The sequence below is a fragment of the Oncorhynchus nerka genome, linkage group LG1 (genome assembly GCF_034236695.1).
Source record: "Oncorhynchus nerka isolate Pitt River linkage group LG1, Oner_Uvic_2.0, whole genome shotgun sequence".
Lineage (NCBI taxonomy): Eukaryota > Metazoa > Chordata > Actinopteri > Salmoniformes > Salmonidae > Oncorhynchus > Oncorhynchus nerka.
The window spans coordinates 39,025,780-39,053,523 of record NC_088396.1 but is presented as its reverse complement, the minus strand read 5'-3'; the positions used below and the strand labels follow the sequence as shown (position 1 = coordinate 39,053,523).

Genomic DNA, 27,744 nt, shown 5'->3' with positions numbered 1-27,744 from the left:
TAGTAGTAGATGTGATCAAGTGTATTGAGTAGACCAGTAACCTGTGTATTAACCCTTTCCTATAGCTCTGGTGGAGGACCTCCTGAGGACCCCTGTGGTACGAGTGGCGGGCTCCGGCTGGTCGTCATGGGAGACGTGGTCCGCCTGCTCCCAGGACTGTGCCAAAGGGTACCGTACCCGCAAGCGCACCTGTGCCACGCCAGAGGGCAAGGTTGCCCCCCCAGCCTGCAGGGGTTCGCCCGTAGAGTACCAAGACTGCAACTCTCAGGCCTGCCCAGGTAAAGGGGAAAGAACACAAGCACACATCCACAAACACACTGTTATGCACTGTTGCCTATTGGGACAGTCTTCAGTCTGGCAGGTACAGTGGGGCAAAAAAGTATTTAGTCAGCCACCAATTGTTCAAGTTCTCCCACTTAAAAAGATGAGAGAGGCCTGTAATTTTCATCATAGAGGTAACGAGTGGAGCACACATACACGCATGCACACACTGCTCCCATAACTACAAAATATTATCTACAGTTGTGGTTGGCATAATACACAATTTAACACACAGCACCAGGGGAGAGACATGTATGCTAATGCTAATGCCAGTCCTCTAAAGTAATGCTGAGGGAATCATTAATTAGCTAATGGCTAGCATGGCAGCGGAGCAGAACCCTGCTAAGACGAGTCCTTGGTTTCAGTAGCTGAGTCAGTTCAGTGTTTGAACTAAAGCACCTCATCATTACCATAATCATGCAGTTGACCTGCTTTAACTGGAGGTAACTGCACCTCGTCTCAGCTCAACCCAGTTCTGATCTTAACACTCATGTAAATGGAATGTGGACAGACTGACTGACCGTATGAATGTTTTATGTTTGGTGAATCACTGATGAACACATCCCTTGAGTGTATATTTAATGACTGGTCACTGGCCATTGCTACCTACATAAGTTTACTGGCTGTGTATGCCAGCCTATTATCCTCTGTCTCTGAATGATGTACCATGAATCAGCCTGCCATCTCTCTGTGCCTCTGAAAGTTGTATATTATGTAACTTTGGGAGAGGGGGAGGGGTACCTGATTGACAGAAAGAGAGAGAGAGAGAGAGAGAGGAGATTGAGAGAAAGAGGGACAATGACACAGAGAGAGATATTGGTACTGATTGAGAGAAAGAGGGACAAAGAGAGGGGGAAGGGAGACAGTTAAAGAAAATGGATTTGACAAGAGTGAGATGGAGGTGGAGAGAGTTAGAGAGAAATGTCTGTAACGAGAACTGGTCCGGTTTGATCTAGCGTTATCATACATCCTCAAGGCTTCTGTTTACTCTCTCTATTTTATTCTTTCTCCATGATGTCCCTCCCAGTCCCGTCACAATGCACTCCCAGTTGCCAGACAGTCAGAGCAGTTTGTGGCAACCAAAGCCAGTGTTTAATCCACTGGAGTAAATAGAGTTTTCTAGAGCAGAGAGACGAGGGGTCACTCACTCTCTCAGCTCAAACACTGTCATACAGGAGGGAAGACTGACTGCAACTGCCAATGTGTGAGGAAATGACAACACACTAAATACTATAGAAGGGTTTTAAGCACAGGGTAGTTGTTCTGATGAGTCTTACTCACAGACATGGATAGAGACCATGGGCAGCAGGAGTCTTAGTTGTTTTCTAATAGGCTAATCAATCTGGTCTTCTAGGTAGACTTTATGTGTGTCTGTTGCAGCTAGAAGAGGACAGCATTTCATATGTTGATTTTTGCCTAGTTGGTGATGAAAGAGGTATCTGACCTTGCTTGTGTGTTTTTGTGTGTGTGTGTTTTCCCATCTAGTGAGTGGAGCCTGGTCCTGTTGGTCGTCCTGGTCTCAGTGTTCGGTACCCTGTGGTGGAGGGCACTATCAGCGTACCCGCTCCTGTAACAACCCCAGCCCTGGCAACGGAGGAGATATCTGTATTGGCCTACACACTGAGGAAGCGCTGTGCAACACACACACCTGTGACGGTAAGGCAAAGACACACACACATCCATCAGAGTCGCAGGCTTTCCTGTTCTTTACATGAATGAATGAATTACATTTGGTTTCTGGGTCAAATTGCCAGTTGGCGGCCCATCCCTTATGGTATTAATTGACAAATAAACAAACATTACAATAATTCACTGTGGTAATTAAATCATAATTCTTCTTCTGGTGTTCTCTGCATTGCGCATCGCATAAAGACTGGAAAAATGTAAGGTAAAAATCACTACATAATAGTAAATAAGGTTATCCAAACAATAACTACATCCCTAGAGCAGTTAAATAATATACATACACACTGTATATAAACACATACACACAGTATATATACACATACACACAGTATATATACACATACACACTGTATATATACACATACACACAGTATATATACACATACACACAGTATATATACACATACACACTGTATATAAACACATACACACGGTATATATACACATACACACAGTATATAAACACATACACACAGTATATAAACACATACACACTGTATATATACACATACACACAGTATATAAACACATACACACAGTATATAAACACATACACACAGTATATAAACACATACACACAGTATATAAACACATACACACAGTATATATACACATACACACAGTATATAAACACATATACACAGTATATATACACATACACACAGTATATAAACACATATACACTGTATATAAACACATACACACAGTATATATACACATACACACAGTATATAAACACATACACACTGTATATAAACACATACACACTGTATATATACACATACACACAGTATATAAACACATACACACAGTATATAAACACATACACACAGTATATATAAACATACACACTGTATATAAACACATACACACTGTATATATACACATACACACAGTATATAAACACATACACACTGTATATATACACATACACACTGTATATATACACATACACACAGTATATAAACACATACACACAGTATATATACACATACACACTGTATATATACACATACACACTGTATATAAACACATACACACTGTATATATATACATACACACTGTATATAAACACATACACACAGTATATAAACACATACACACTGTATATATACACATACACACTGTATATATACACATACACACAGTATATATACACATACACACAGTATATAAACACATACACACATACACACTATATATATACACACATACACACGATATATATATACACATACACACTGTATATACAGGTATACACATACACACTGTATATATACACATACACACAGTATACACATACACATACACACAGTATATATACACATACACACAGTATATAAACACATACACACTGTATATATACACATACACACTGTATATAAACACATACACACTGTATATAAACACATACACACAGTATATATACACATACACACTGTATATATATACATACACACTGTATATAAACACATACACACAGTATATAAACACATACACACTGTATATATACACATACACACTGTATATATACACATACACACAGTATATATACACATACACACAGTATATAAACACATACACACATACACACTATATATATACACACATACACACGATATATATATACACATACACACTGTATATACAGGTATACACATACACACTGTATATATACACATACACACAGTATACACATACACATACACACTGTATATAAACACATACACACTGTATATATACACATACACACTGTATATATACACATACACACAGTATACACATACACATACACACTATATATATACACATACACACATACAGTTGAAGTTTACATACACCTTATCCAAATATATTTTAACTCAGTTTTTTTACAATTCCTGACATTTAATCCTAGTAAATATGTCCTGTTTTAGGTCAGTTAGGATCACCACTTTATTTTAAGAATGTGAAATGTCAGAATAATAGTAGAGAGAAAGATTTATTTCCTCTTTAATTTATTTCATCACATTCCCAGTGGGTCAGAAGTTTATATACACTCAATTGGTATTTGGTAGCATTGCTTTTAAATGGTTTAACTTGGGTCAAACGTTTCAGGTAGCCTTCCACAGGCTTCCCACGATAAGCTGGGTGAATTTTGGCCCATTCCTCCTGACAGAGCTGGTGTAGCTGAGTCAGGTTTGTAGTCCTCCTTGCTCGCACACTTTTTCAGTTCTGCCCACAAATTTTCTATAGGATTGAGGTCAGGGCTTTGTGATGGCCACTCCAATACCTTGACTTTGTTGTCCTTAAGCCATTTTGCCACGACTTTGGAAGTATGCTTGGGGTCATTGTCCATTTGGAAAACCCATTTGCAACCAATTTGCTTCAATATATCCACAAAATTTTCCTACCTCATGATGCCATCTATTTTGTGAAGTGCACCAGTCCCTCCTGCAGCAAAGCACCTCCACAACATGATGCTGCCACCCCCGTGCTTCACGGTTGGGATGGTGTTCTTTGCTTGCAAGCCTCCCCCTTTTTCCTCCAAACATAACGATGGCCATCATGGCCAAACAGTTCAATTTTTGTTTCAACAGACTAGAGAACATTTCTTCAAAAAGTACAATCTTCGTCCCCGTGTGCAGTTGCAAACCGTAGTCTGGCTTTTTCATTATGGTTTTGGAGCAGTGGCTTCTTTCTTGCTGAGCGGCCTTTCAGGTTATGTCGATATAGGACTCGTTTTACTGTGGACATAGATTTTTTTGTACCTGTTTCCTCCAGCATCTTCACGAGGTCCTTTACTGTTGTTCTGGGATTTATTCGCACTTTTCGCACCAAAGTACGTTCATCTCTAGGAGAACGTGTCTCCTTCCTGAGCGGTATGACGGCTGCATGGTCCCATGGTGTTTATACTTGCGTACTATTGTTTATACAGATGAACGTGGTACCTTCAGGCGTTTGGAAATTGCTCCCAAGGATGAGCAATTTTTTTCTGAGGTCTTGGCTGATTTCTTTTGATTTTCCCATGATGTCAAGCAAAGAGTCACTGAGTTTGAAGGTAGGCCTTGAAATACATCCACAGGTACACCTCCAATTGACTCAAGTTATGTAAATTAGCAGAAGCTTCTAAAGCCATGACATCATTTTCTGGAATTTTCCAAGCTGTTTAAAGGCACAGTCAACTTAGTGTATGTAAACTTCTGACTCACTGGAATTGTGATACAGTGAATTATAAGTGAAATAATCTGTCTGTAAACAATTGTTGGAACAATGACTTGTGCATGCACAAAGTAGATGTCTTTACCAACTTGCCAAAACTACAGTTTGTTAGCGAGAAATTTGTGGAGTGGTTGAAAAACGAGTTTAATTGAATCCAACCTAAGTGTATGTAAACTTCCGACTTCAACTGTACATACATACATAACATATACAGATAAATACATACAGAAAAAAAATAAGAAGGTATTTGAACCCAGTCTGGCACAAAGAGAAGATTCATATGGGAGACAAGCCTATACACAATCTATATACACACATACCATTTACCACATAGAAGATTCATATGGGAGACAAGCCTATACACAATCTATATACACACATACCATTTACCACATAGAAGATTCATATGGGAGACAAGCCTATACACAATCTATATACACACATACCATTTACCACATAGAAGATTCATATGGGAGACAAGCCTATACACAATCTATATACACACATACCATTTACCACATAGAAGATTCATATGGGAGACAAGCCTATACACAATCTATATACACACATACCATTTACCACATAGAAGATTCATATGGGAGACAAGCCTATACACAATCTATATACACACATACCATTTACATTTATGGGAGACAAGCCTATACACAATCTATATACACACATACCATTTACCACATAGAAGATTCATATGGGAGACAAGCCTATACACAATCTATATACACACATACCATTTACCACATAGAAGATTCATATGGGAGACAAGCCTATACACAATCTATATACACACATACCATTTACCACATAGAAGATTCATATGGGAGACAAGCCTATACACAATCTATATACACACATACCATTTACCACATAGAAGATTCATATGGGAGACAAGCCTATACACAATCTATATACACACATACCATTTACCACATAGAAGATTCATATGGGAGACAAGCCTATACACAATCTATATACACACATACCATTTACCACATAGAAGATTCATATGGGAGACAAGCCTATACACAATCTATATACACACATACCATTTACCACATAGAAGATTCATATGGGAGACAAGCCTATACACAATCTATATACACACATACCATTTACCACATAGAAGATTCATATGGGAGACAAGCCTATACACAATCTATATACACACATACCATTTACCACATAGAAGATTCATATGGGAGACAAGCCTATACACATACCATTTACAAGAAGATTCATATACAAGCCTATACACAATCTATATACACACATTTACCACATAGAAGATTCATATGGGAGACGTTGTTCTTATACACACATACCATTTACCACATAGAAGATTCATATGGGAGACAAGCCTATACACAATCTATATACACACATACCATTTACCACATAGAAGCTAAACGTTGTTTTTTACAATTTCATTATAGGTAGCACTTTTTCTTTTATTCCAGGCTTTATATAAATATTCCACAATCGGAAGTACACAATGGACAAAACACAATTCAGTTTCTCCTCATCACTCAGCCACATAATGCCAGGGTATATCTGGTGGTCTGTCTCCTCGTCACTCAGCCACATAATGCCAGTGTATATCTAGTGGTCTGTCTCTTCATCACTCAGCCACATAATGCCAGGGTATATCTAGTGGTCTGTCTCTTCATCACTCAGCCACATAATGCCAGGGTATATCTAGTGGTCTGTCTCTTCATCACTCAGCCACATAATGCCAGGGTATATCTGGTGGTCAGTCTCTTCATCACTCAGGCACATAATGCCAGGGTATATCTGGTGGTCTGTCTCTTCATCACTCAGCCACATAATGCCAGGGTATATCTGGTGGTCTGTCTTGTCGTCACTCAGCCACATAATGCCAGGGTATATCTAGTGGTCTGTCTCTTCATCACTCAGCCACATAATGCCAGGGTATATCTGGTGGTCTGTCTTGTCGTCACTCAGCCACATAATGCCAGGGTATATCTGGTGGTCTGTCTCTTCATCACTCAGCCACATAATGCCAGGGTATATCTAGTGGTCTGTCTCCTCGTCACTCAGCCACATAATGCCAGGGTATATCTGGTGGTCTGTCTCCTCGTCACTCAGCCACATAATGCCAGGGTATATCTGGTGGTCTGTCTTGTCGTCACTCAGCCACATAATGCCAGGGTATATCTGGTGGTCTGTCTCCTCGTCACTCAGCCACATAATTCCAGGGTATATCTGGTGGTCTGTCTTGTCGTCACTCAGCCACATAATGCCAGGGTATATCTGGTGGTCTGTCTCCTCATCACTCAGCCACATAATGCCAGGGTATATCTGGTGGTCTGTCTTGTCGTCACTCAGCCACATAATTCCAGGTTATATCTGGTGGTCTGTCTCCTCGTCACTCAGCCACATAATGCCAGGGTATATCTGGTGGTCTGTCTTGTCGTCACTCAGCCACATAATGACAGGGTATATCTGGTGGTCGGTCTCCTCATCACTCAGCCACATAATGCCAGGGTATATCTGGTCGTCTGTCTCCTCATCACTTAGCCACATAATGCCAGGGTATATCTGGTGGTCTGTCTCCTCGTCACTCAGCCACATAATGCCAGGGTATATCTGGTGGTCTGTCTCCTCATCACTCAGCCACATAATGCCAGGGTATATCTAGTGGTCTCTCTCTTCATCACTCAGCCACATAATGCCAGGGTATATCTGGTGGTCTGTCTTGTCGTCACTCAGCCACATAATGACAGGGTATATCTGGTGGTCTGTCTCCTCATCACTCAGCCACATAATGCCAGGGTATATCTGGTGGTCTGTCTCTTCATCACTCATCCACATAATGCCAGGGTATATCTAGTTGTCCGTCTCCTCGTCACTCAGCCACATAATGCCAGGGTATATCTGGTGGTCTGTCTCCTCGTCACTCAGCCACATAATGCCAGGGTATATCTGGTGGTCTGTCTCCTCGTCACTCAGCCACATAATGCCAGGGTATATCTGGTGGTCTGTCTCCTCGTCACTCAGCCACATAATGCCAGGGTATATCTGGTGGTCTGTCTCCTCGTCACTCAGCCACATAATGCCAGGGTATATCTGGTGGTCTGTCTCCTCATCACTCAGCCACATAATCCCAGGGTATATCTGGTGGTCTGTCTCCTCGTCACTCAGCCACATAATGCCAGGGTATATCTGGTGGTCTGTCTCCTCGTCACTCAGCCACATAATGCCAGGGTATATCTGGTGGTCTGTCTACTCATCACTCAGCAACATAATGCCAGGGTATATCTGGTGGTCTGTCTACTCATCACTCAGCAACATAATGCCAGGGTATATCTGGTGGTCTGTCTACTCATCACTCAGCAACATAATGCCATGGTATATCTGGTGTGCTTTCTGGAATAAGAACAGTTGCATATTGTGGTAGGAAGGGCAATAGAGGGTCAAATTAGTTTCATTTTCTATTTCTTAGTGGTCACAATAGTTGCATAGTCTTTCCTAATCAATGCATTGCAAGCCTATCGTGATAATTGCTCACTGATCAATACTATGCCAGTCAGCACCTTGTTATGTCACTCCAGAGAAGGGTGTGAAAGAGGTGCATATTGGGAAACGGAGTTCCCATGCCTATTCCCTGCTGTGCTGGGAGGCAGCCCAATTGTATCTGATAGTATACCTTGTTGCCCAATAATGTGTGACATGTATACTGTCTATCTAACCAGGCCCTCTGCTCTGTGTAGTGTCTCTGTGTAGTGTCTCTGTTTCCTATAGGACTCTGTAATATGTATGAGTGTGAGCCAGCTACAGCTAATCCTGGACTGGGTAGAAAGTTACTCTCAGACATTCCTCTGAATAAGCCCACATGAGAGACAAGGCTAAATCTAATCTCTTGTCTAAAGAGTTTGTCTGATTCCTATCCTAATCCATTCTTTATTTTCCAGCAAACTGGTCAGTGTCACTATTTATTGTGTTCCTGCTGCGGCGTCCAGTGTGTGTGTGTCTGTGTGTTTACGTGATTAACTATACTAGAGTGGTTATAAGTGAAATAGTAAATGAATGAAAATGAAAACATTTTTACCAACAGGGGACATTTTGTTGGTCCCCACAAGGTCAAATGCTATTTCTAGGGGGGTTCAGAGTTAAGGTTAGAATTAGTGTTAGGGTTATAATTAGGTTTAGGTTAGGAGTTAGTGTTAGGGTAAGGTTTAGGGTTAGTGTTAAGTTTTCCGGTTCAGGTTAAGGTTAGGGTTAGAGTATGGGTTAGGGAAAAAAGGATTTTGAGTTGGACTGAGCTGTGTGTCCCCACAAAGTGTGTGTGTGTGTGTGTGTGTGTGTGTGTGTGTGTGTGTGTGTGTGTGTGTGTGTGTGTGTGTGTGTGTGTGTGTGTGTGTGTGTGTGTGTGTGTGTGTGTGTGTGTGTGTGTGTGTGTGTGTGTGTGTGTGTGCCTGGCAAACTGTCATTCATATTTAATTAGACCAGCTGTCAGTCAGTCAGTGGGAAGTTCTCCCTGATGGTAATTAAAGACAAGGAAGGGAATTGGTTTCTGTCTTTTACTTGGGTTGCGTCCCAAATGGCTATTCCCAAATGGCTATTCACTCTTCCCTGGTCAAAATATATAGGGAAGGCTTCCTCGGTCAAAAGCACAGCACCGCAGTGCTGAGGCACCACTACAGCCTGGGATTCGATCTGCAAGCTGACTCCGGTTGTCAGTCGAACTGTGGATCCTCTGACACATTGGTGCGGCTGACACTCGGGTTAAGAGAGCAGGGTGATAAGAAGTAGGAGGCCAGGTGGGTCATGTTTCAGAGGACGCATGACTCCACCTTCGCCTCTCCCGAGCCCAATGAGGAGTTTCAGAGATGAGCCAAGGGACCTAATTTCAGGGAGAAAATGCTTGTGGCCATATCACCCTGAACACGCCTGTTCAGGGTCAGTCCTGGTTTAGTACTGGGACTGGAGACCGCCTGGGAATACCAGGTGCCTTAAGCCTCAGAAAATAACAAATATATAGGAAACAGGGTGCCATTTGGGATGCAAACAACCCGTGTGTGTGTGTGTGTGTGTGTGTGTGTGTGTGTGTGTGTGTGTGTGTGTGTGTGTGTGTGTGTGTGTGTGTGTGTGTGTGTGCCTGCACGCCTGCACGTGTGTTCAACTTCATGTGTGTTCACCATCATGTGTGTTCAACTTCATTTGTGTGCCCCTGCTTGTGTCCACAGTTTGCCATGCTAATGTCTTGTCCTCATCTGTCTCCCGCTTCGGTACATTTACCGACAGGCAGGACATTGGTCATCTATTCCCTATAGATAGAGTGAACCTCCAATTAGCCAAAAAACCTTGTGTCTGTCAGTCCCCGGCCTATCTGATGGCCTTGTCAGAGATGGCTTGATTAAATAGATTGTGCTAACTAATGAAGGACAGGAGGGTGTGTGTGTGTGTGGGTGTGTGTCCATATTAGTACAGCCTCAAGAGTCGCAAGGACACCAACTCCCTGTGAGGCTGTCCTAATATGGATGCTGTACCGTGAGGGTTGTGTTGTGTTGTGTTGTTCTATGTAGACTGGTGTGGGGAGATCAGAGAGCACGAGGAGCAGCTTCGGCAGCCTGTGACTGAAAGGCTGACTGATAGGAGAGGTAAACAAAATGGCAGCCATCATTCATTGGGTGAATGGCTTTTGGCATCACGGGTTGGAAATGCGGGAGAGGGGGAGAGGGTTCTGGGAGAGGGTCTTTCCTGTTTACTGTACACAGGCGCCTGTCGCCTGGGAAACATGGCTAACACTTGGCTCTTGACGAAAACATCTTGGCTATGCACTAAACAAACTATGGGTTTGCTTTCTCAAAACAGTTTACCTCACAACCACTTGGGTCTGTTTGTATATGGCTAGGGTTGTTAGGGTTGTTTGTGGCTGTGCTGTGGTGGGGCTAGTTTGTTTGTTTTCATGCGCTTGGGTGGTCAAGTTGGGTTCCAGGCATTTTAAGAATGCAGCGGTTACCTCAACTCAGAGTGAATCTTTGGTCATTTGTCTGTGTACTGACGTTTGTGTGTGTGTGCGCAGGCGGCTGGATGGCCTGGTCTCTGTGGTCAGCATGTGATGACGTAGGGCTGCAGGTACGCAGCCGGGTCTGTGGGGCTCAAGGCTCCGCCCCCTGTGTGGGAAACAGCACTGAGCACAGGGACTGCAACGAGATTCCAGGTGAGCCATACATACTTTCATCATATATGTCATCATCATCGTCACCACCAACATCATCATCATAACCGTTATCATTTTCATCATCATCGCCATTGTTCTTAATCATCACTATCATCATTATCATAACCGTTATCATGATCATCCTCCTGATCATCGCCATCGTTCATAATTATCAATATCATTATCATAACCGTTATCATGATCATCATCATCACCATTAAATGTTTTATTATTTTATTCACCTTTATTTAACCAGGTAGGCCAGTTGAGAACAAGTTCTCATTTACGACTGTGACATGGCCAAGATAAAGCAAAGCAGTGCGACACAAACAACACAGAGTTACACATGGAATAAACAAACGTACAGTCAATAACACAATAGAAAAGTCTATATACTGTACAGTGTGTGCAAATGAAGTAAGATTAGGGAGGTATAAGGCAATAAATAGGCCATAGTGGCGAATAGGCCATAGTGGCGGGCAGGTGCAGGCAGCGATCAGTTGAAGAGCATGCATTTAGTTTTACTTGCATTTAAGAGCAGTTGGAGGCCACGGAAGGAGAGTTGTAATGGCATTGAAGTGCATCTGGAGGTTAGTTAACACAGTGTACAAAGAAGGGCCAGAAGTATACAGAATGGTGTCGTCTGCATAGAGGTGGATCAGAGAATCACCAGCAGCAAGAGCGACATCATTAATGTATACAGAGAAAAAAGTCAGCCCGAGAATTGAACCCTATGGCACCCCATAGAGACTGCCAGAGGTCCGGACAACAGGCCCTCCGATTTGACACACTGAACTCTGTCTGATAAGTAGTTGGTGAACCAGGCGAAGCAGTCATTTGAGAAACCAAGGTTGTTGAGTCTGCCGATAAGAATGGGGGGATAATCACTCTGAGATAATAACCACTCTGAGATAATAACCACTCTGAGATAATAACCACTCTGAGGAGATAATAACCACTCTGTGATAATAACCACTCTAAGATAATAAATAATAACCACTCTGAGATAATAACCACTCTGAGATAATAACCACTCTGAGATAATAACCTCTCTGAGATAATAACCACTCTGAGATAATAACCACTCTGAGATAATAACCTCTCTGAGATATTAACCACTCTGAGATAATAACCACTCTGAGATAATAACCACTCTGAGATAAGACGCATCATACACATAGGGACAGTTTCTTGGACACAGATTGACAGAGTCGAAAGCCTTGGCCAGGTCGATGAAGACGGCTGCACAGTATTGTCTTTTATCAATGGCGGTTAAGATATCGTTTAGGACCTTGAGCGTGGCTGAGGTGCACCCATGACCAGCTCGGAAACCAGATTGCATAGCAGAGAAGATACGGTGGGATTCGAAATGGTCGGTGATCTGTTTGTTAACCACCATTCATAATCATCGCTAACATCATTATCATAACCGTTATCATGATCATCATTATCGCCATCGTTCATAATCATCACTGTCATCATTATCATAACAGTTATGATCATCATCAATGACATCATTCATAATCATCACTATCATCATTATCATAACTGTTATCATCACCGTCCTCGTCATCACCTCCACCATTATCATAATCACTCAGAGATAATAACCACACTGAGATAAGACGCATCATACACATAGGGACAGTTTCTTGGACACAGATTAAGTCTAATACAATACAAAAAAGCATGGATATTCTCTATTGAAAGTGCTTTTTAGTCCATCCATGACCAGACTTAATCCGTGTCCGGGAAACTGCCCCCCACCCCCACCCCCACCCCGCTGCTACTTCTATGGACATTTCTTTGGGATTATTATTGTTTAATTCACACCTGCAGTGTTGGATCTCGGAGACGAAGTATTTCACTGTACACTACAACTACATCTGCGACCCTGTGGATGTGGCTAAGTCAAACATCTAATCAAATTTCCCCCACCAGAATAAGATCTTCTATCTTAATTTGTGCAAATGAAGTCTATGTAAATCAGGCTTCTTAGAGTGCTCCTCTGATGAGGAGGCTGTTTCCTTTCTTTGACTTTTAACAGAGTAATGGTATTTCTGTCCCTGGCTACCAGAGACAAGACAGATGCAATTAGCATCCCAAAAAGGCACCCTATACAGTGCACTACTTTTAACCAGAGCCCTATAGACGGGTAAGCGGTCAACATCATGAAAATGATGCGTGCGCCTCAAAGGCCGCGTGTTGTTATGGTTCTGGGTGGCCAGATAGCTAGCAACAATGACAAGAAACGGACATGTGGGACAAGAGCTCATTGTGTAACTGTATTTATGTTTTCAATAAACATTGGAAACCAAATATAGTTGACTTGCTATCAACAATCTAATCCCACCATTTCTAAACAACCAACCCGTGTATGTGTCCTGGTCATGAGTATCCAACTATATAGGGGTTAGGGTACCGCAATTTCATTGCAATTTCGGAGGAGGCGTTGGAAATCGTAAGGTCACTGGAATGGCGTGTGACACTCGCTCAGCCGAAATTGCCCCAAAATGTAATCATAGGATGGCCACATCTCAATTAAAAACACACACCCTCCTCTTCCCTCCTCTCCCCTCCTCTCCCTCCTGATGAATGACTTTAAGTGTCGGTCAAACATCGTAGAAGCTAGTCTACACAACAATCCCAACTGTCTGAAGTTTTCATTAGTGTTTCATGATGTATGTTTCTTTGTGTGTACTGTGTACTGTATACTGTGTGTACTGTTCTGCAAGTACCATCTACCAGTTCAAATCACTCTGAACTCTTGGATGGTTTCCAGATATTTCTGTGCATGGTGAGAATGTGCATGTGCTGGTAGCTGACTGTTTGTCTGTCTCTGCATGTCTGTCTGTGTGTGTGTTGTGTTGCAGTGATTCTCCCTGCGTCTGGCTTTGATAAGGACCAGCAATGCAGAGGTAAGTGGATTAACAACCACCTACAGTACGTGGGAATGTGTGTGTGTGTGTGTGTGTGTGTGTGTGTGTGTGTGTGTGTGTGTGTGTGTGTGTGTGTGTGTGTGTGTGTGTGTGTGTGTGTGTGTTCCATGAATCCTTTCATTCAGTCAGCAGGAGGTAATAGGAGCGCTGTAGGTACCCCCCTCTCCTCTTCCCCTCCTCTACTTTAGTCTACCTTTAGGGGGGATGCCACCATGTCCGTTTTGAAACCATGGCGATGCTGCACAAGCCTTTGAACCAATCATCAGAAGTGGAATATGCATGAGGGGGGATGGCCATTATAATAAAGTGTAGGAACCATGCTGGGAAGGGTAATGGTTTCAAGGCTGTGCCGCCATTCCATTGGACAGCTTCCAGGTTTGACGGCAGGAGCACTGAGGAGGAGGAGCTTGATTCCCTTGAATGAACCACCATTTTACTAGCCTGGTCCCCAATATGTTTGTGCTGTCTTGCCAACTCCTGAGGTCATTGTCACTAAGAGTTGGCAAGACAGCACAAACAGATATGTGACCAGGCTACCACTTTGCTGCAATACAATATGTGAAGGAGGATGAGGAAAGAAAGAAAGAGTTATGATGAGAGAACGAAAACGACAGATAACAGACACCGATAATTGAACTAGACATCATGACTGACCTCCTCCCATCTGTCTGCTTTGTTGTTTTTGCGCAGCATTCACCTCTCTGCACCTGATAGCCACAGGCGTGTCTTGTTTCCTGGGGGCGGGCCTTCTGTCCTTCTTGGTCTATGTGTACTGCCAGCACTTCCACAAGCCCTCGCAGGAGTCTGCCGTCATACACCCAACCACACCCAACCACCTCAACTACAAGGGCAACACCACACCAAAGAACGAGAAGTACACGCCCATGGAGTTCAAGGTATTGTCACAGGTACAGTATACAAGGGTTGTCACTCATGCAGACACACACGTGGATAGATACACACACAGACATGCATATACACACACAACAGGCCTGAGTCCTCTGCATGCAGACACACATGCATAAACACACACAACAGGCCTGAGTCCTCTGCATGCAGACACACATGCATAAACACACACAACAGGCCTGAGTCCTCTGCATGCAGACACACATGCATAAACACACACACGTCCACTGTTGTTTTACTAGGAGGACACACAATTGATTCCCATTCCAAATCCTAGTTTTCCTAACCCTAACCCTAGCCCTAACCCTGACCCTAACCTTAACCCCAAAACTTAACTTTAACCCTAAACCTAACCTTTAACTCCTAAACCTAATTCTAACCCTAACCCTAAACCCCCTGGAAATCACCTTTTTCTTTGTGGGGGCTTGAAAAATGTCCCCAGATGGTCAGAAAATGTTCAGTTTACTGGGACTGTTCTCCACAAGTATAATTAAACATGTCCACACACACAGACATGTACACACACAGACATGTAGGATTTGTAATGAATTTATTTGCAAATTATGGTGGAAAATAAGTATTTGGTCACCTACAAACAAGCAAGATTTCTGGCTCTCACAGACCTGTAACTTCTTCTTTAAGAGGCTCCTCTGTCCTCCACTCGTTACCTGTATTAATGGCACCTGTTTGAACTTGTTATCAGTATAAAAGACACCTGTCCACAACCTCAAACAGTCACACTCCAAACTCCACTATGGCCAAGACCAAAGAGCTGTCAAAGGACACCAGAAACAAAATTGTAGACCTGCACCAGGCTGGGAAGACTGAATCTGCAATAGGTAAGCAGCTTGGTTTGAAGAAATCAACTGTGGGAGCAATTATTAGGAAATGGAAGACATACAAGACCACTGATAATCTCCCTCGATCTGGGGCTTCACGCAAGATCTCACCCTGTGGGGTCAAAATTATCACAAGAATGGTGAGCAAAAATCCCAGATCCACACGGGGGGACCTAGTGAATGACCTGCAGAGAGCTGGGACCAAAGTAACAAAGCCTACCATCAGTAACACACTACACCGCCAGGGACTCAAATCCTGCAGTGCCAGACGTGTCCCCCTGCTTAAGCCAGTACATGTCCAGGCCCGTCTGAAGTTTGCTAGAGAGCATTTGGATGATCCAGAAGAAGATTGGGAGAATGTCATATGGTCAGATGAAACCAAAATATAACTTTTTGGTAAAAACTCAACTCGTCGTGTTTGGAGGACAAAGAATGCTGAGTTGCATCCAAAGAACACCATACCTACTGTGAAGCATGGGGGTGGAAACATCATGCTTTGGGGCTGTTTTTCTGCAAAGGGACCAGGACGACTGATCCGTGTAAAGGTAAGAATGAATGGGGCCATATATCGTGAGATTTTGAATGAAAACCTCCTTCCATCAGCAAGGGCATTGAAGATGAAATGTGGCTGGGTCTTTCAGCATGACAATGATCCCAAACACACCGCCCGGGCAACGAAGGAGTGGCTTCGTAAGAAGCATTTCAAGGTCCTGGAGTGGCCTAGCCGGTCTCCAGATCTCAACCCCATAGAAATTCTTTGGAGGGAGTTGAAAGTCCGTGTTGCCCAGCAACAGCCCCAAAACATCACTGCTCTAGAGGAGATCTGCATGGAGGAATGGGCCAAAATACCAGCAACAGTGTGTGAAAACCTTGTGAAGACTTACAGAAAACATTTGACCTCTGTCATTGCCAACAAAGGGTATATAACAAAGTATTGAGATAAACTTTTGTTATTGACCAAATACTTATTTTCCACCATAATTTGCAAATAAATTCATAAAAAATCCTACAATGTGATTTTCTGGATTTTTTTTCTCATTTTGTCTGTCATAGTTGAAGTGTACCTATGATGAAAATTACAGGCCTCTCTCATCTTTTTAAGTTTTCACACACTGTTGCTGGTATTTTGGCCCACACACAGACATATATATATATATATTTTTTACCTTTACAAACAAATTCTTATTTTCAATGACGGCCTAGGAACAGTGGGTTAACTGCCTGTTCAGGGGCAGAACGACAGAATTGTACCTTGTCAGCTCAGGGGTTTGAACTTGCAACCTTCCGGTTACTTGTACAACGCTCTAACCACTAGGCTACCTGCACACAGACATGTACACACACAGACATACACACACAGACATATACACACACAGACATATACACACACAGACATGTACACACACAGACATATACACACACAGACATGCACAATTGTCTGCGTAGCAAAGAGATGCTGTAAGACCAGCCATTCATATGGCTTTGAGAAGATTTTCCTTATGTTTAGGGTTCTTTCATTATATGAGGATGAGTAATAGTGAGAGCTCAGAACTCTTATCTGTCTTCACCTGGTTTCCTTACTCCATGGTGTCTTGTGTCTCTGCCTGATCATAGCCTCAGTCCTTTTTATTGGACCCCGTTGGGCTGTTATAGCAACTGACTCCCGCTGCTGTCTATAATGCTGAACCATCATCTCTTGAGAAAGCATCAGCCAAAACATTGAGGTTGGCTCAGCTATATTAAATTCAATAATACATGTAAAGTCAAGCTGCACCTGCCTGCCCCACCTTTCCTCACTCTTGGACCTAACACCTGCGTGTACCTATGAGCCACCTTCCGACCCCATCAATCCGTCCCACCGTGGCACTGCCCTTCATACGTACGTCAGGGTTTAGCCTTAGGACCAAGGTCATGATCCACCTAGTATACATAGTTCCATATTATTCTCCCCCCTAATTAGTCAAGTACTGTGCTAGGACAGTCTATCTCAGATGATGGTTGTTGCTTCTCAGAAGGACACCTGATTGTTTTTCTAAAGCTGCCAGCCGCCAGCTGGGAGAGTGATGTGTTGTGGTGCAGTAGTTGAGGCTGGGTTCTAATACCTGGCACTGATGATCAGAGTCATACAGAGCAGAGTTTTAATAGAATAAGTATGGCTAGGCAGGTTTCATACCACAGGTAGCTAGCTAACTATTAGCCTGGCATCTTAACTGATTTTGCTATGTTTAACCTGTGAGCACAGCATTCAGTCTGGTTTAACCAGGTTAGCTAGCTAGAGCCACTCACTCAACCTGAGAACTACTGCGGTTATCATTGGTCTTTCTTCACAGGCCCTCACCGCCCTCCTCCAGGGCGTTTCAAAATGGCCGACGTTGTTGTGCATTTCACTGATTCTGGAACCCAATTACAGAGCAGGGACCAGAGCTGTTAAGATAAATTACATTACTGATCAGCCCTCCGTAGTGTTCCCTCCGTCGGCTTGTTGTGGCTTCTAGCCGCCGCAACCTGCCTGTAAAGTGCAAGTGCATTACATTAAGTGTGAGTCCCAAATGACACCACATTGCCCATATAGTGCACTACTTTCCAAATGGGCCCTGGTCAAATGTAGTGCACTATAAAGGTAAAAGGGTTCCATTTTGAATGTACACTACAGTAAAAATGTCTTTTGTGCTGTTTCCTCATTTAGAAGGACCTACTGTAATTTATTCATCCCTCTCATATTTGTTAATTGGTTATGCTTGATTTATGGCTGATAAATCACATTTTGTTGAAGTTTTCTACCTTGCTTAAAGATGCACTTCCAGTACCCAGCACTGTAGCCCACTTTTCAACTTGTAAGAGTATAATATATGGATATTGCTCCTGTCTGAGTCATTGGTAAACTAAACCATCTGTTATGGTACTGTTATGAAACTCTTATGTCACTGTTATGACTGTTTTCTCTACTTTTCCCACCTCACCCAGACATACACTAACAGTATGTACCTTTTACACCCTCCAGTGTTTTCTGTCTAAGTTTGTAGCCACTGTCATCTGTTATGATTGTCTTCTCTCCACTTCCAGACTCTGAACAAGAACAACCTGCTCCCAGACGAGAGGTCTAACTTCTACCCAACGCCCCTGCAGCAAACTAACGTTTACACTACCACCTACTACCCCACAGCGCTGGGCAAATTCGACTACAACAGGCCTGACTCCTCCCCTTCCCCTTGCAGGACCTATAACCACAGCTGAGACACACACCCCAAGGACCCCAGCCCCACCTACCTACCCAGACTGAACTCCACCCCCATCGCCATGGTGACAAATGCCATGGTGACTGAACACAACCTAAGACCTGGATCTCATTTTTGCTCTCCTTTCCTTTATCCCATGGTATCGCCAAAATGGTGGGGTGTGTGTGTGTAAGGGTATACCTGGAACGTACTATCAGCACTCTGTAGGGGTGGATACAGTATGGATACTGATGCCTTCCCTAGACTCACTAACTAGAGCCAGGAACCTGATCCTGGTACTGGACATCACAGTGTCAACGTAGTGCTTTGATGGAGAGCTGAATGATGAACTCCATAAGACACTATACGCTACAGTATGGATTTGGACAATGACTTATCCCTGTGGAACTTGACAACCTGATCGCCTTACTGTGGGTGTTGTGCTATTCAGAGAGGCTAGAGGTGGCCTTAAGAGATACTCAAAATGGCCACATCTTCTCCTCTCTGGTCTGTCTGGTCACCTCTATGAATGAGTCTCTATGACACCAACATCCCCTCTGTCTGCAGCTTTTATCCCCATTCTAAACTCAGAATTCTCCCAACAACAAGTTACCGGGAACATCCCAACCGGCGCATATCCTGGTGTCTGTCCTTGCTTCAGTGCGGTGGTTGCAAATCATGAGGAAACCAAAAAAATTACTAAATTAATTCAAGAGATCAGGAGGCCAATATCAGTTCTATTGTGTTTGGAGGTGGATGGATGAATGCACTCAGCTCACGTCATCACATGACATGAGGAGGACAAGAACCTGGGACTTCAGCTCTGCTATGTTTTTGGGTGGTACTAGAGGACCAGGGGAACAAAGGCACATCCATGGATGGCAGCGTGTGATCGGTTATGGACAAAACACTACCTATATTGGTCCACACAGATACAGACATACTCATTGCTGGATAGACTCTAGTTTTAATCTGCTTATGTCCAAACAAGGCCCCACACCTCAGGCTGCCTAGCTGTGTTATGTAATGTATAGGTAGACTTCCCAGGGAACGATCTGAACATGGGATAGAGATCTGAGGTGTCTGACTGAGAGAGTTGGAATCAGTTGACGGGATATAGTTGGTACAGCTTTGGGTTGCCTCGGGTGCCTGTCTGTATGCAACAGAGGGGATAATGTGGGGTCAGATTATATAAAGACTTCTAGAAGGGCATTCCCTTGATTCTAGAATTAAATGGATGCATTCTACTGAGCACTGTACCTACCTACTACCGCTCAGTGTGCAAAACTGGACTGCAACCGCATTTTGATATGATATCATACAAGCTAGGATAATAAGCTAGTAGTGTGGCACCTTTTTTTAAGTGGTTTTGTTATGAGGAGGTTATTTGTTTCATGCTAGAGAGAGAGAGAACAGTAGTATAGGAGGAAAAGTTTTATTCCACAAATAATAGCTGATTCACTTTTTAGTTTCTCATCAGTTTCACATCACAAAATACATTATTTTTACATTTTTCAAAGCAGCTTAGTAGCCAATGTGTATCTGACATATTTTACAAATAAGAACAAAAATATAAAACACAGATTCATGTAGAAGCAAATATAAGTCTGACTGTAGCAAATATTAATGGATCCCTCTCTTAACATTGCTAAATCATGCTTAGAAATAGTGGTATGAGATTAATGTTTTGCTTGTATGTGTATGTTTGCTTGCTTCGTATGTGTATGCCTGTGAGCTTGAATGAGGAGAGGAACAGACAACTCTATGTATTTTGTACAATGTAAATGTAATGCTTTATTACATATGACTGTATATGACGGGATCTGTAAAGGACCATGTGCATTTTTTCACACATTATGATGATGGCACTCCTGACGTTCCGCTGGGTTTCTGTGTGTTCCACGTATAAGATGTTAATCATTGTAAGTTTAAGGAGAGCTGTACGGTTCTCATGGGGAAGCTTGGATCATAAAGGAATTTGAGAAACACAACTGAGCTATATTTTCTTATTATGCCTGATGTTATGCTAATTCAGCAGCAATGCTTCTAGTTCCTCTCATAGAAATAGAAGGATTTTATTCTATCATTCTAATTCTATAGTTCCGCTATATGCACGAGAGCTCTATCTGTACATAAGAGACAGCCTTCGATCTGCAGACCATTAATGACATCTAAAGGTTAGTATAATGTAAATGTATATTATTGTATAGCTAACACTGTTTTTTGTTTTGTTTGTTTTGTTTGAAGCCTTATAGTTGTAAAAAAGTGCAGCAGCTATGTACACACCAACCATGGGGTTTGTAAGGGGATAGAGCTAGTCAATGTGACTGGTTGACTACGGCCTAGACATCTTTTCCAGGGATCTATTCATTCCACCGATTCTGTTGCAAAATGTTTCGCAAACGGAATGAAACGAAGAGGGACGTACATGAATTTGTCTAATAAAAACTCCTGTTTTTCTCTTTTAGCTTCCGTTTGGGTCTTAAACGGTTTCCGTAATGAATACACAACAGCTGTTTTGTTACTTTGTGCAGATGTACAGTTTGGCTACATCTTGTGTAGTATCTTAGAGTAACAAAGACAGCCCGTCGTTTTAGAGGCACTTGTGCCAGTTTAATACAGAATCAATGTCACCACCACAACAAAACATTTATAATTAAAAGCCCTACCTTAATAAAACATGTAAAATAAGAACTTGATACAGCAAATGTACAACAAAGAGTCATGTAAATTAGATCAAAGTAATTCTGCTGTTTAGAGGACTTAAAGTAACACTTCCATCCTGTGGTTTTCCTTTTCCACACAGGCCTCACCCACGTTTCTTGGGTTTTTAATTGGCTCCCCCTAAATGGTGACTCCCTCTAATTTGCTTCCCCTGGCCCTGTAGTCACTTTTGATTGGACAAGCTGGATGCCACATTGTGGAGCTCTGTCCCCTGATTGGCTCGGTGCCCTTCTATGCAACTGACCTGGTGGTACTGTTAGATATGTGACATAGACTGTAATCACTGCCTTTTAGACACTGTGAATTTTTTGGTACTCTATATTTTTGTATATTGTACATTATAAAGGATAATAAACCTTGATGCCAACATCACATGAGTCATGTTTGTGTGTGTGTGCGCATGTACTCCATCACATCACCCCAGTGCAGCACCAGACGGAAAGCTCTCTTCCTGGTGCCAGCTAAGCAGTCAAGAAGAGTGACACATTGATCAGTGCCAGTGTCTAAATAAAGGATATAATCCTGCTGAAACAGAATATCTTGCCTCAATGCCTCTGTATGCACATTACGCTATATGTACAGGTTTCACCTGATTGACAGCACATATCCATCACTATCATTTTAGACCTACACAAACTAGACATTTCCCTTAAAGCTGAAAGTATCCATGTACTGGATGTAGCCTACAGTACTGTCCATGGCAGGCCTGACATTCATCTGATATGTCAGGAACTTCACCCCACTCATCCACAGAGAGAAAGTGAGTATAGCGCTGCTTCCTCATTTGACTGGAGTGCTCTCCTGGCCCGGCTGTGCCTCTCCATTACCCAGAGAAGCTCAAGCAGCTGAGAGTGGCTTTATTGATGAATGCAGCGGTTGCATGAATTAATCACCCCTTATCTGCTGAGATGGCTGACTGGCATGGACATGATAGAGTAATCATGGAGTGATGGGCAAGCTGGCTCACAGTTTTGGGGGTCACTATCCATCTACAGTAGTCTTGTCCTATGGACTAATGCTGCTGAGTACTGTCCTATAGGGATGGTTGGTGTGTGAGGTAACTATGATGATGATGAGGGTACGAGTCAGTGTCCTCTTGGCTGCAGAGCTGCAAGTTAGTATCAAAGTGTCCCCAGTTCTCCTTGTTACTTCAGATGCACCACTGCTAGCATCCTCAGGACTCTGCTTATTGGCTCCAGTATTTTACCATGGCGACAGTGCGCCAAGGCCCTCTGATGTGGCCTCATGGGACAGCAAACAGCTGGTTTGAGAAACATGGATCTTCAGGAATGTGCTGGTTATTTACTCCAGTACTTTAGCATTAGCTTAGCGTCAGTGCAACCCTCTGATGTACTTTACACACTGACCAGTAGGCCTAGTGGAGCTCAGATGTTATACTTCTGTCTGTTGATGTTTACCAAGTGGAGGGCCGTGGTTGATTGTTTTGAAGTATTGCACCCCCGAAGGGAGGAAAGATGAAGAGTGGGAGACAGTGTTTGTGAGTTTACATAGCGGAGAAGTTCACACAGCACAACAGATCTCTATGCCAGATGATGGCTCTCATCTCAATGTCTGGGGGTTCTGGAGTCTGTTGTCGTGTTCAGTGGCTGGTCACACACTCCACTGAGATCTCTGTCCTGGGAAATTGTTTGATTTGACGCAGAAGATTACAATTAATCCACTAGCCAACTAATCTCTGCAGTGTACAATGGAACGTCAAAGGAACTGAAAGGGACACGATGGCATTTGAAATGTTATCAAAGAGTCTAGATTCTACTGAGGAGATACTGTGTGTACCTCCTCAGTAGAAGGACAATTGTCAGGTCCCTTTATAGATTTGTATACATTTGGGTTTTCACACTTTCAAACTGATCATTTCAGTGACCTGTCTTCATGAAAAGTATCAACGCTTAAATCAGAGGCAAGTTGCAAGCTAATCTTTTGTTCTGAAATGACCTTTTTTGAAGCAGGCAGAGTTGTGGACCAGTAGAGGACATGTAGTGGACCAATAAACAACCCTAACCTTATAGGGGTAAGGTAAAGGTTGGAGTTAGGTTTGAGGCTAAGGTTAACCCTTAAACCTAACCTTAGCCCTAACCGTAGCCAAACCTTAGCCCTAACCTTAGCCCTAACCCTAGCCCTAACCTTAGCCCTAACCCTAACCTTAGCCCTAACCTTAGCCCTAACCACAACCTTAGCCTAACCTTAGCCCTAACCTTATCCCGAACCCTAACCTTAGCCCTAACCTTAGCCCAACCCTAACCACAACCTTAGCCCCAACCTTAGCGCTAACCCTATCCCTAACCTTAGCCCTAACCCTAACATTAGCCCTAACCTTAACATTAGCCCTAACCCTATCCTTAGCCCTAACCCTAGCACTAACCTTAGCCCTAACCCTAACCCTATCCCTAGACCTAGTCCTAACCCCAGTCCTAAACTTAGCCATAACCCTAGCCCTAACCTTAGCCCTAACCCTAGCCCTAAACCTTAAACCTTAGCCCTAAACTTAGCCCTAACCCTAGCCCTAACCTTAGACCTAAACCTTAGCCCTAACACTAGCCCTAACCTTGGCCCTAACCCTGGCCCTAACACTAGCCCTAACCGTAGGTGACCATATTCCAACCTCCATTAGCCAGAACAATATAGAATGGGTTAATGTTGTTATTGGTTAAGGCTGACGGTGAGTGATGATTGGGAGACAGAGAGAGGGCAGTGATGTAGGGTCTTCTCCTGTACATCGTCCTTTCCCAGTCCCTGCTAATGAAGGAGAGGGATGAAAGAGAGGAAATTAAATTCTGTTAAATCACCATGAGGCTCACATCTTTAAAACTTATTTGGGACTGGGGGGCAGTATTGAGTAGCTTGGATAGTAAAGTGCCCAGAGTAAACTGCCTGCTACTCAGGCTCAAAAGCTAGAATATGCCAGAAATTGTAGATTTGGATAGAAAACACTATGAAGTTTCTAAAACTGTTTGAATAATGTCTGTAAGTATAACATAACTCATATGGCAGGCAAAAACCTGAGAAAAAATACCTGCCATATGAGTTCTGTTATACTCACATACATCATTCAAACAGTTTTAGAAACTTCAGAGTGTTTTCTATCCAATAGTAATAATAATATGCATATATTAGCATCTGGGACAGAGTAGGAGGCATTTCACTCTGGGCACGCTATTCATCCAAAAGTGAAAATGCTGCCCCCTATCCCAAAAAGGTTAACTTCTCTGGGATATGTGGGCTAGCGACCCACATCGCCAACAGCCAGTGAAATTGCAGGGTGCCAAATTCAAAACAACATAAATCCCATAATTAAAAATCCTCAAACATACAAGTATTATACACCATTTTAAAGATAAACTTCTTGTATATCCAGCCACAGTGTACGATTTCAAATAGGCTTTACGGCAAAAGCACACCAAACGATTATGCACCTAGTCACAGAAAACCATACAGCCATTTTCCAGCCAAGGAGAGGGCTCACAAAAGTCAGAAATAGCGATTAAATTAATCACTAACCTTTGATGATCTTCATCAGATGGCACTCACAGGACTTCATGTAACACAATAAATGTGTCTTTTGTTTGATAAAGCTAACCTTTATGTCCAAAACCTCATTTAAAATTGATGTGTTCTGTTCAGAAATGCATTGTCTCAAACAAACATCCATCAAATTACAGAAATACTCATAATAAACATTGATAAAAGATACAAGTGTTATGCATGGAATTATAGATAAACTTCTCATTTACATTTACATTTAAGTCATTTAGCAGACGCTCTTATCCAGAGCGACTTACAAATTCTCCTTAAAAAGAAAACAAATATATAGCACCAGTCTCAAATTAATTCTAGAATATTTTATTTTTTGTTCATCTTATTTATTAGAGACTCATTTGAGCACCTCCAGTTTATAGTTGTTCTGCATTGCTGAGCAAGGAAGGCTGTGATGAAGCCATTCATTTGTGTGATTTAATATACTTAAGCACCTGCCAGGGGTTGTAAATGCTAATGCCCATTTTAAGGAGAATGTATATTGATGACTGGGCCTTAAACAAAAATGTTGATGATACTAAAAGGTTGATGGGGACATGTGCACATCTGAAGAGGGTAGGGACCTATCAATAGGGTCATACACACTCAGGTTGTCAACTGACACACTGGTTGTGAAACTGATATTTTTGTGATACAGCAGTGTTATGTACGCCTCTTGGAGAGGGAACGCAACACCCTGCTACAACTCAACTCCCCGTGGAGTAAAAGAGGCATGGGACTGTAGGTGCGAGTAAGGATGACAAAGGCAGAGAATTTACCATTTACTGGGAATTTTGTCCTTCACACGGTAAATTTGGGGAAAAGGGGCTGAACGGATCCAAAGCAAAGAAAGTAAATGTCAAAGCCCCCTCTCCTACCTACTCACTACTTATCTAACTTAGCACCACCTGGTGCACTAACCAGAATACATGGGGTGGTCCGCCCAGGTCTTACCTAGTGTGTATAGATAGTAAATACTATGGGTTATGTATGCTCGCAGGCCTCTTACCTAAACACTCCCTAGGTGCTAAGTCCCCCTGGGAACAAAATAAACAGAATAATACAAACCATTTCTGGAATGAAAAACACAGTCCTTTTGTCATAGACATACCTTAGAAGGACCGGCTACAAAATACTATACACAAACCATTTCTGTAATGAAAAACACAGTCCTTTTGTCATAGACATACCTTAGAAGGACCGGCTACAAAATACTATACACAAACCATTTCTGTAATGAAAAACACAGTCCTTTTGTCATAGACATACCTTAGAAGGACCGGCTACAAAATACTATACACAAACCATTTGAGCAACAACCAACACAAGATATCAAAGAAGCTCTCTCTGAGCAACAACCAATAGAGGCTATAACAATAAGCCCTTTCTAAAAAATAAAAAAAAACACAGGACACACTATTCATCTCCTTCTGAGCAACAGAACACTGGCTCATGTAGCTGGAGAAGGAGTCTGTAATGGGATACAGCTGTATCCTGACTGGGGGCGGGGTCAGCTCTCCAATCATCAATGGGGCTGACCAATCAGCTGCTTGGAGGAATCCAGGAAGCCATTTTCCTGAAACACACACATACAAACAAAACTACAACACAGGAACTGGGGAACGTAACAAGCAGAGAGTTTGTTTGCACAAAAATGTTTACACAAACGTTGTTTGTGTATCTATAGAAAAACTCTCTCTTGTATCAGAACCGTTGTGCAAAATGTGTTGGACGTTAGTTGTACAGCCTGAGTGTGTACAGAGCCACAAAGTAGCCTCTATCCCAGTTGTTCTAGGACCGGTCACGGTGTGATATCTGGCATTACAATTCTATACAGAGAGTATTATTGTAAACCGTAACACTTTAAAGGTACTACAGAAAGCCATCCACAACATTATATCCTTATGTCAACTTCTATTGAGCTTTTTAGGAAACAAGTCTTCTGTCCTAAAACCAGTAAGGTCTATATCCACCTTAGCAAAGACAACAACCTACTGAGGACATGAGAGGTAGTCTATACCAGGGTCCTGGCTGAGTTTTTGTCCCAGCACTACACAGCTGATTCAAATAACCAACTCATCATCAAGCTTTGATGATTTGAATCAGCTGTGTAGTGCTAGGACAAAAACCAAAATGTGCACCCAGGTGGGGTGAGGCCCCAGGACCGAGTTTGG

The 27,744-nt window shown here is 42.5% G+C and overlaps 1 protein-coding gene across 5 annotated transcripts in view; it reads left to right on the top strand.

Moving 5' to 3' along the window:
- The window catches only part of LOC115130065 (semaphorin-5B-like), a 326,138-nt gene extending 303,733 nt beyond the window's left edge, over nt 1-22,405 (top strand). Inside the window, exons 18-24 of one of the 5 annotated variants that reach the window (XM_065018604.1) lie at nt 66-278; nt 1,807-1,977; nt 4,105-4,185; nt 11,273-11,410; nt 14,284-14,328; nt 15,040-15,245; nt 19,161-22,405. In XM_065018604.1, the coding sequence (XP_064874676.1) occupies nt 66-278; nt 1,807-1,977; nt 4,105-4,185; nt 11,273-11,410; nt 14,284-14,328; nt 15,040-15,245; nt 19,161-19,331 (1,025 nt within the window). In that variant the 3' untranslated portion in view covers nt 19,332-22,405. Of the gene's footprint in view, nt 1-65; nt 279-1,806; nt 1,978-4,104; nt 4,186-10,772; nt 10,848-11,272; nt 11,411-14,283; nt 14,329-15,039; nt 15,258-19,160 lie in introns of all 5 variants that reach the window. The other 4 variants (XM_065018596.1, XM_065018602.1, XM_065018613.1 and 1 more) reach the window with 4 other exon arrangements.
- Nucleotides 22,406-27,744: the final 5,339 nt, after the last annotated feature.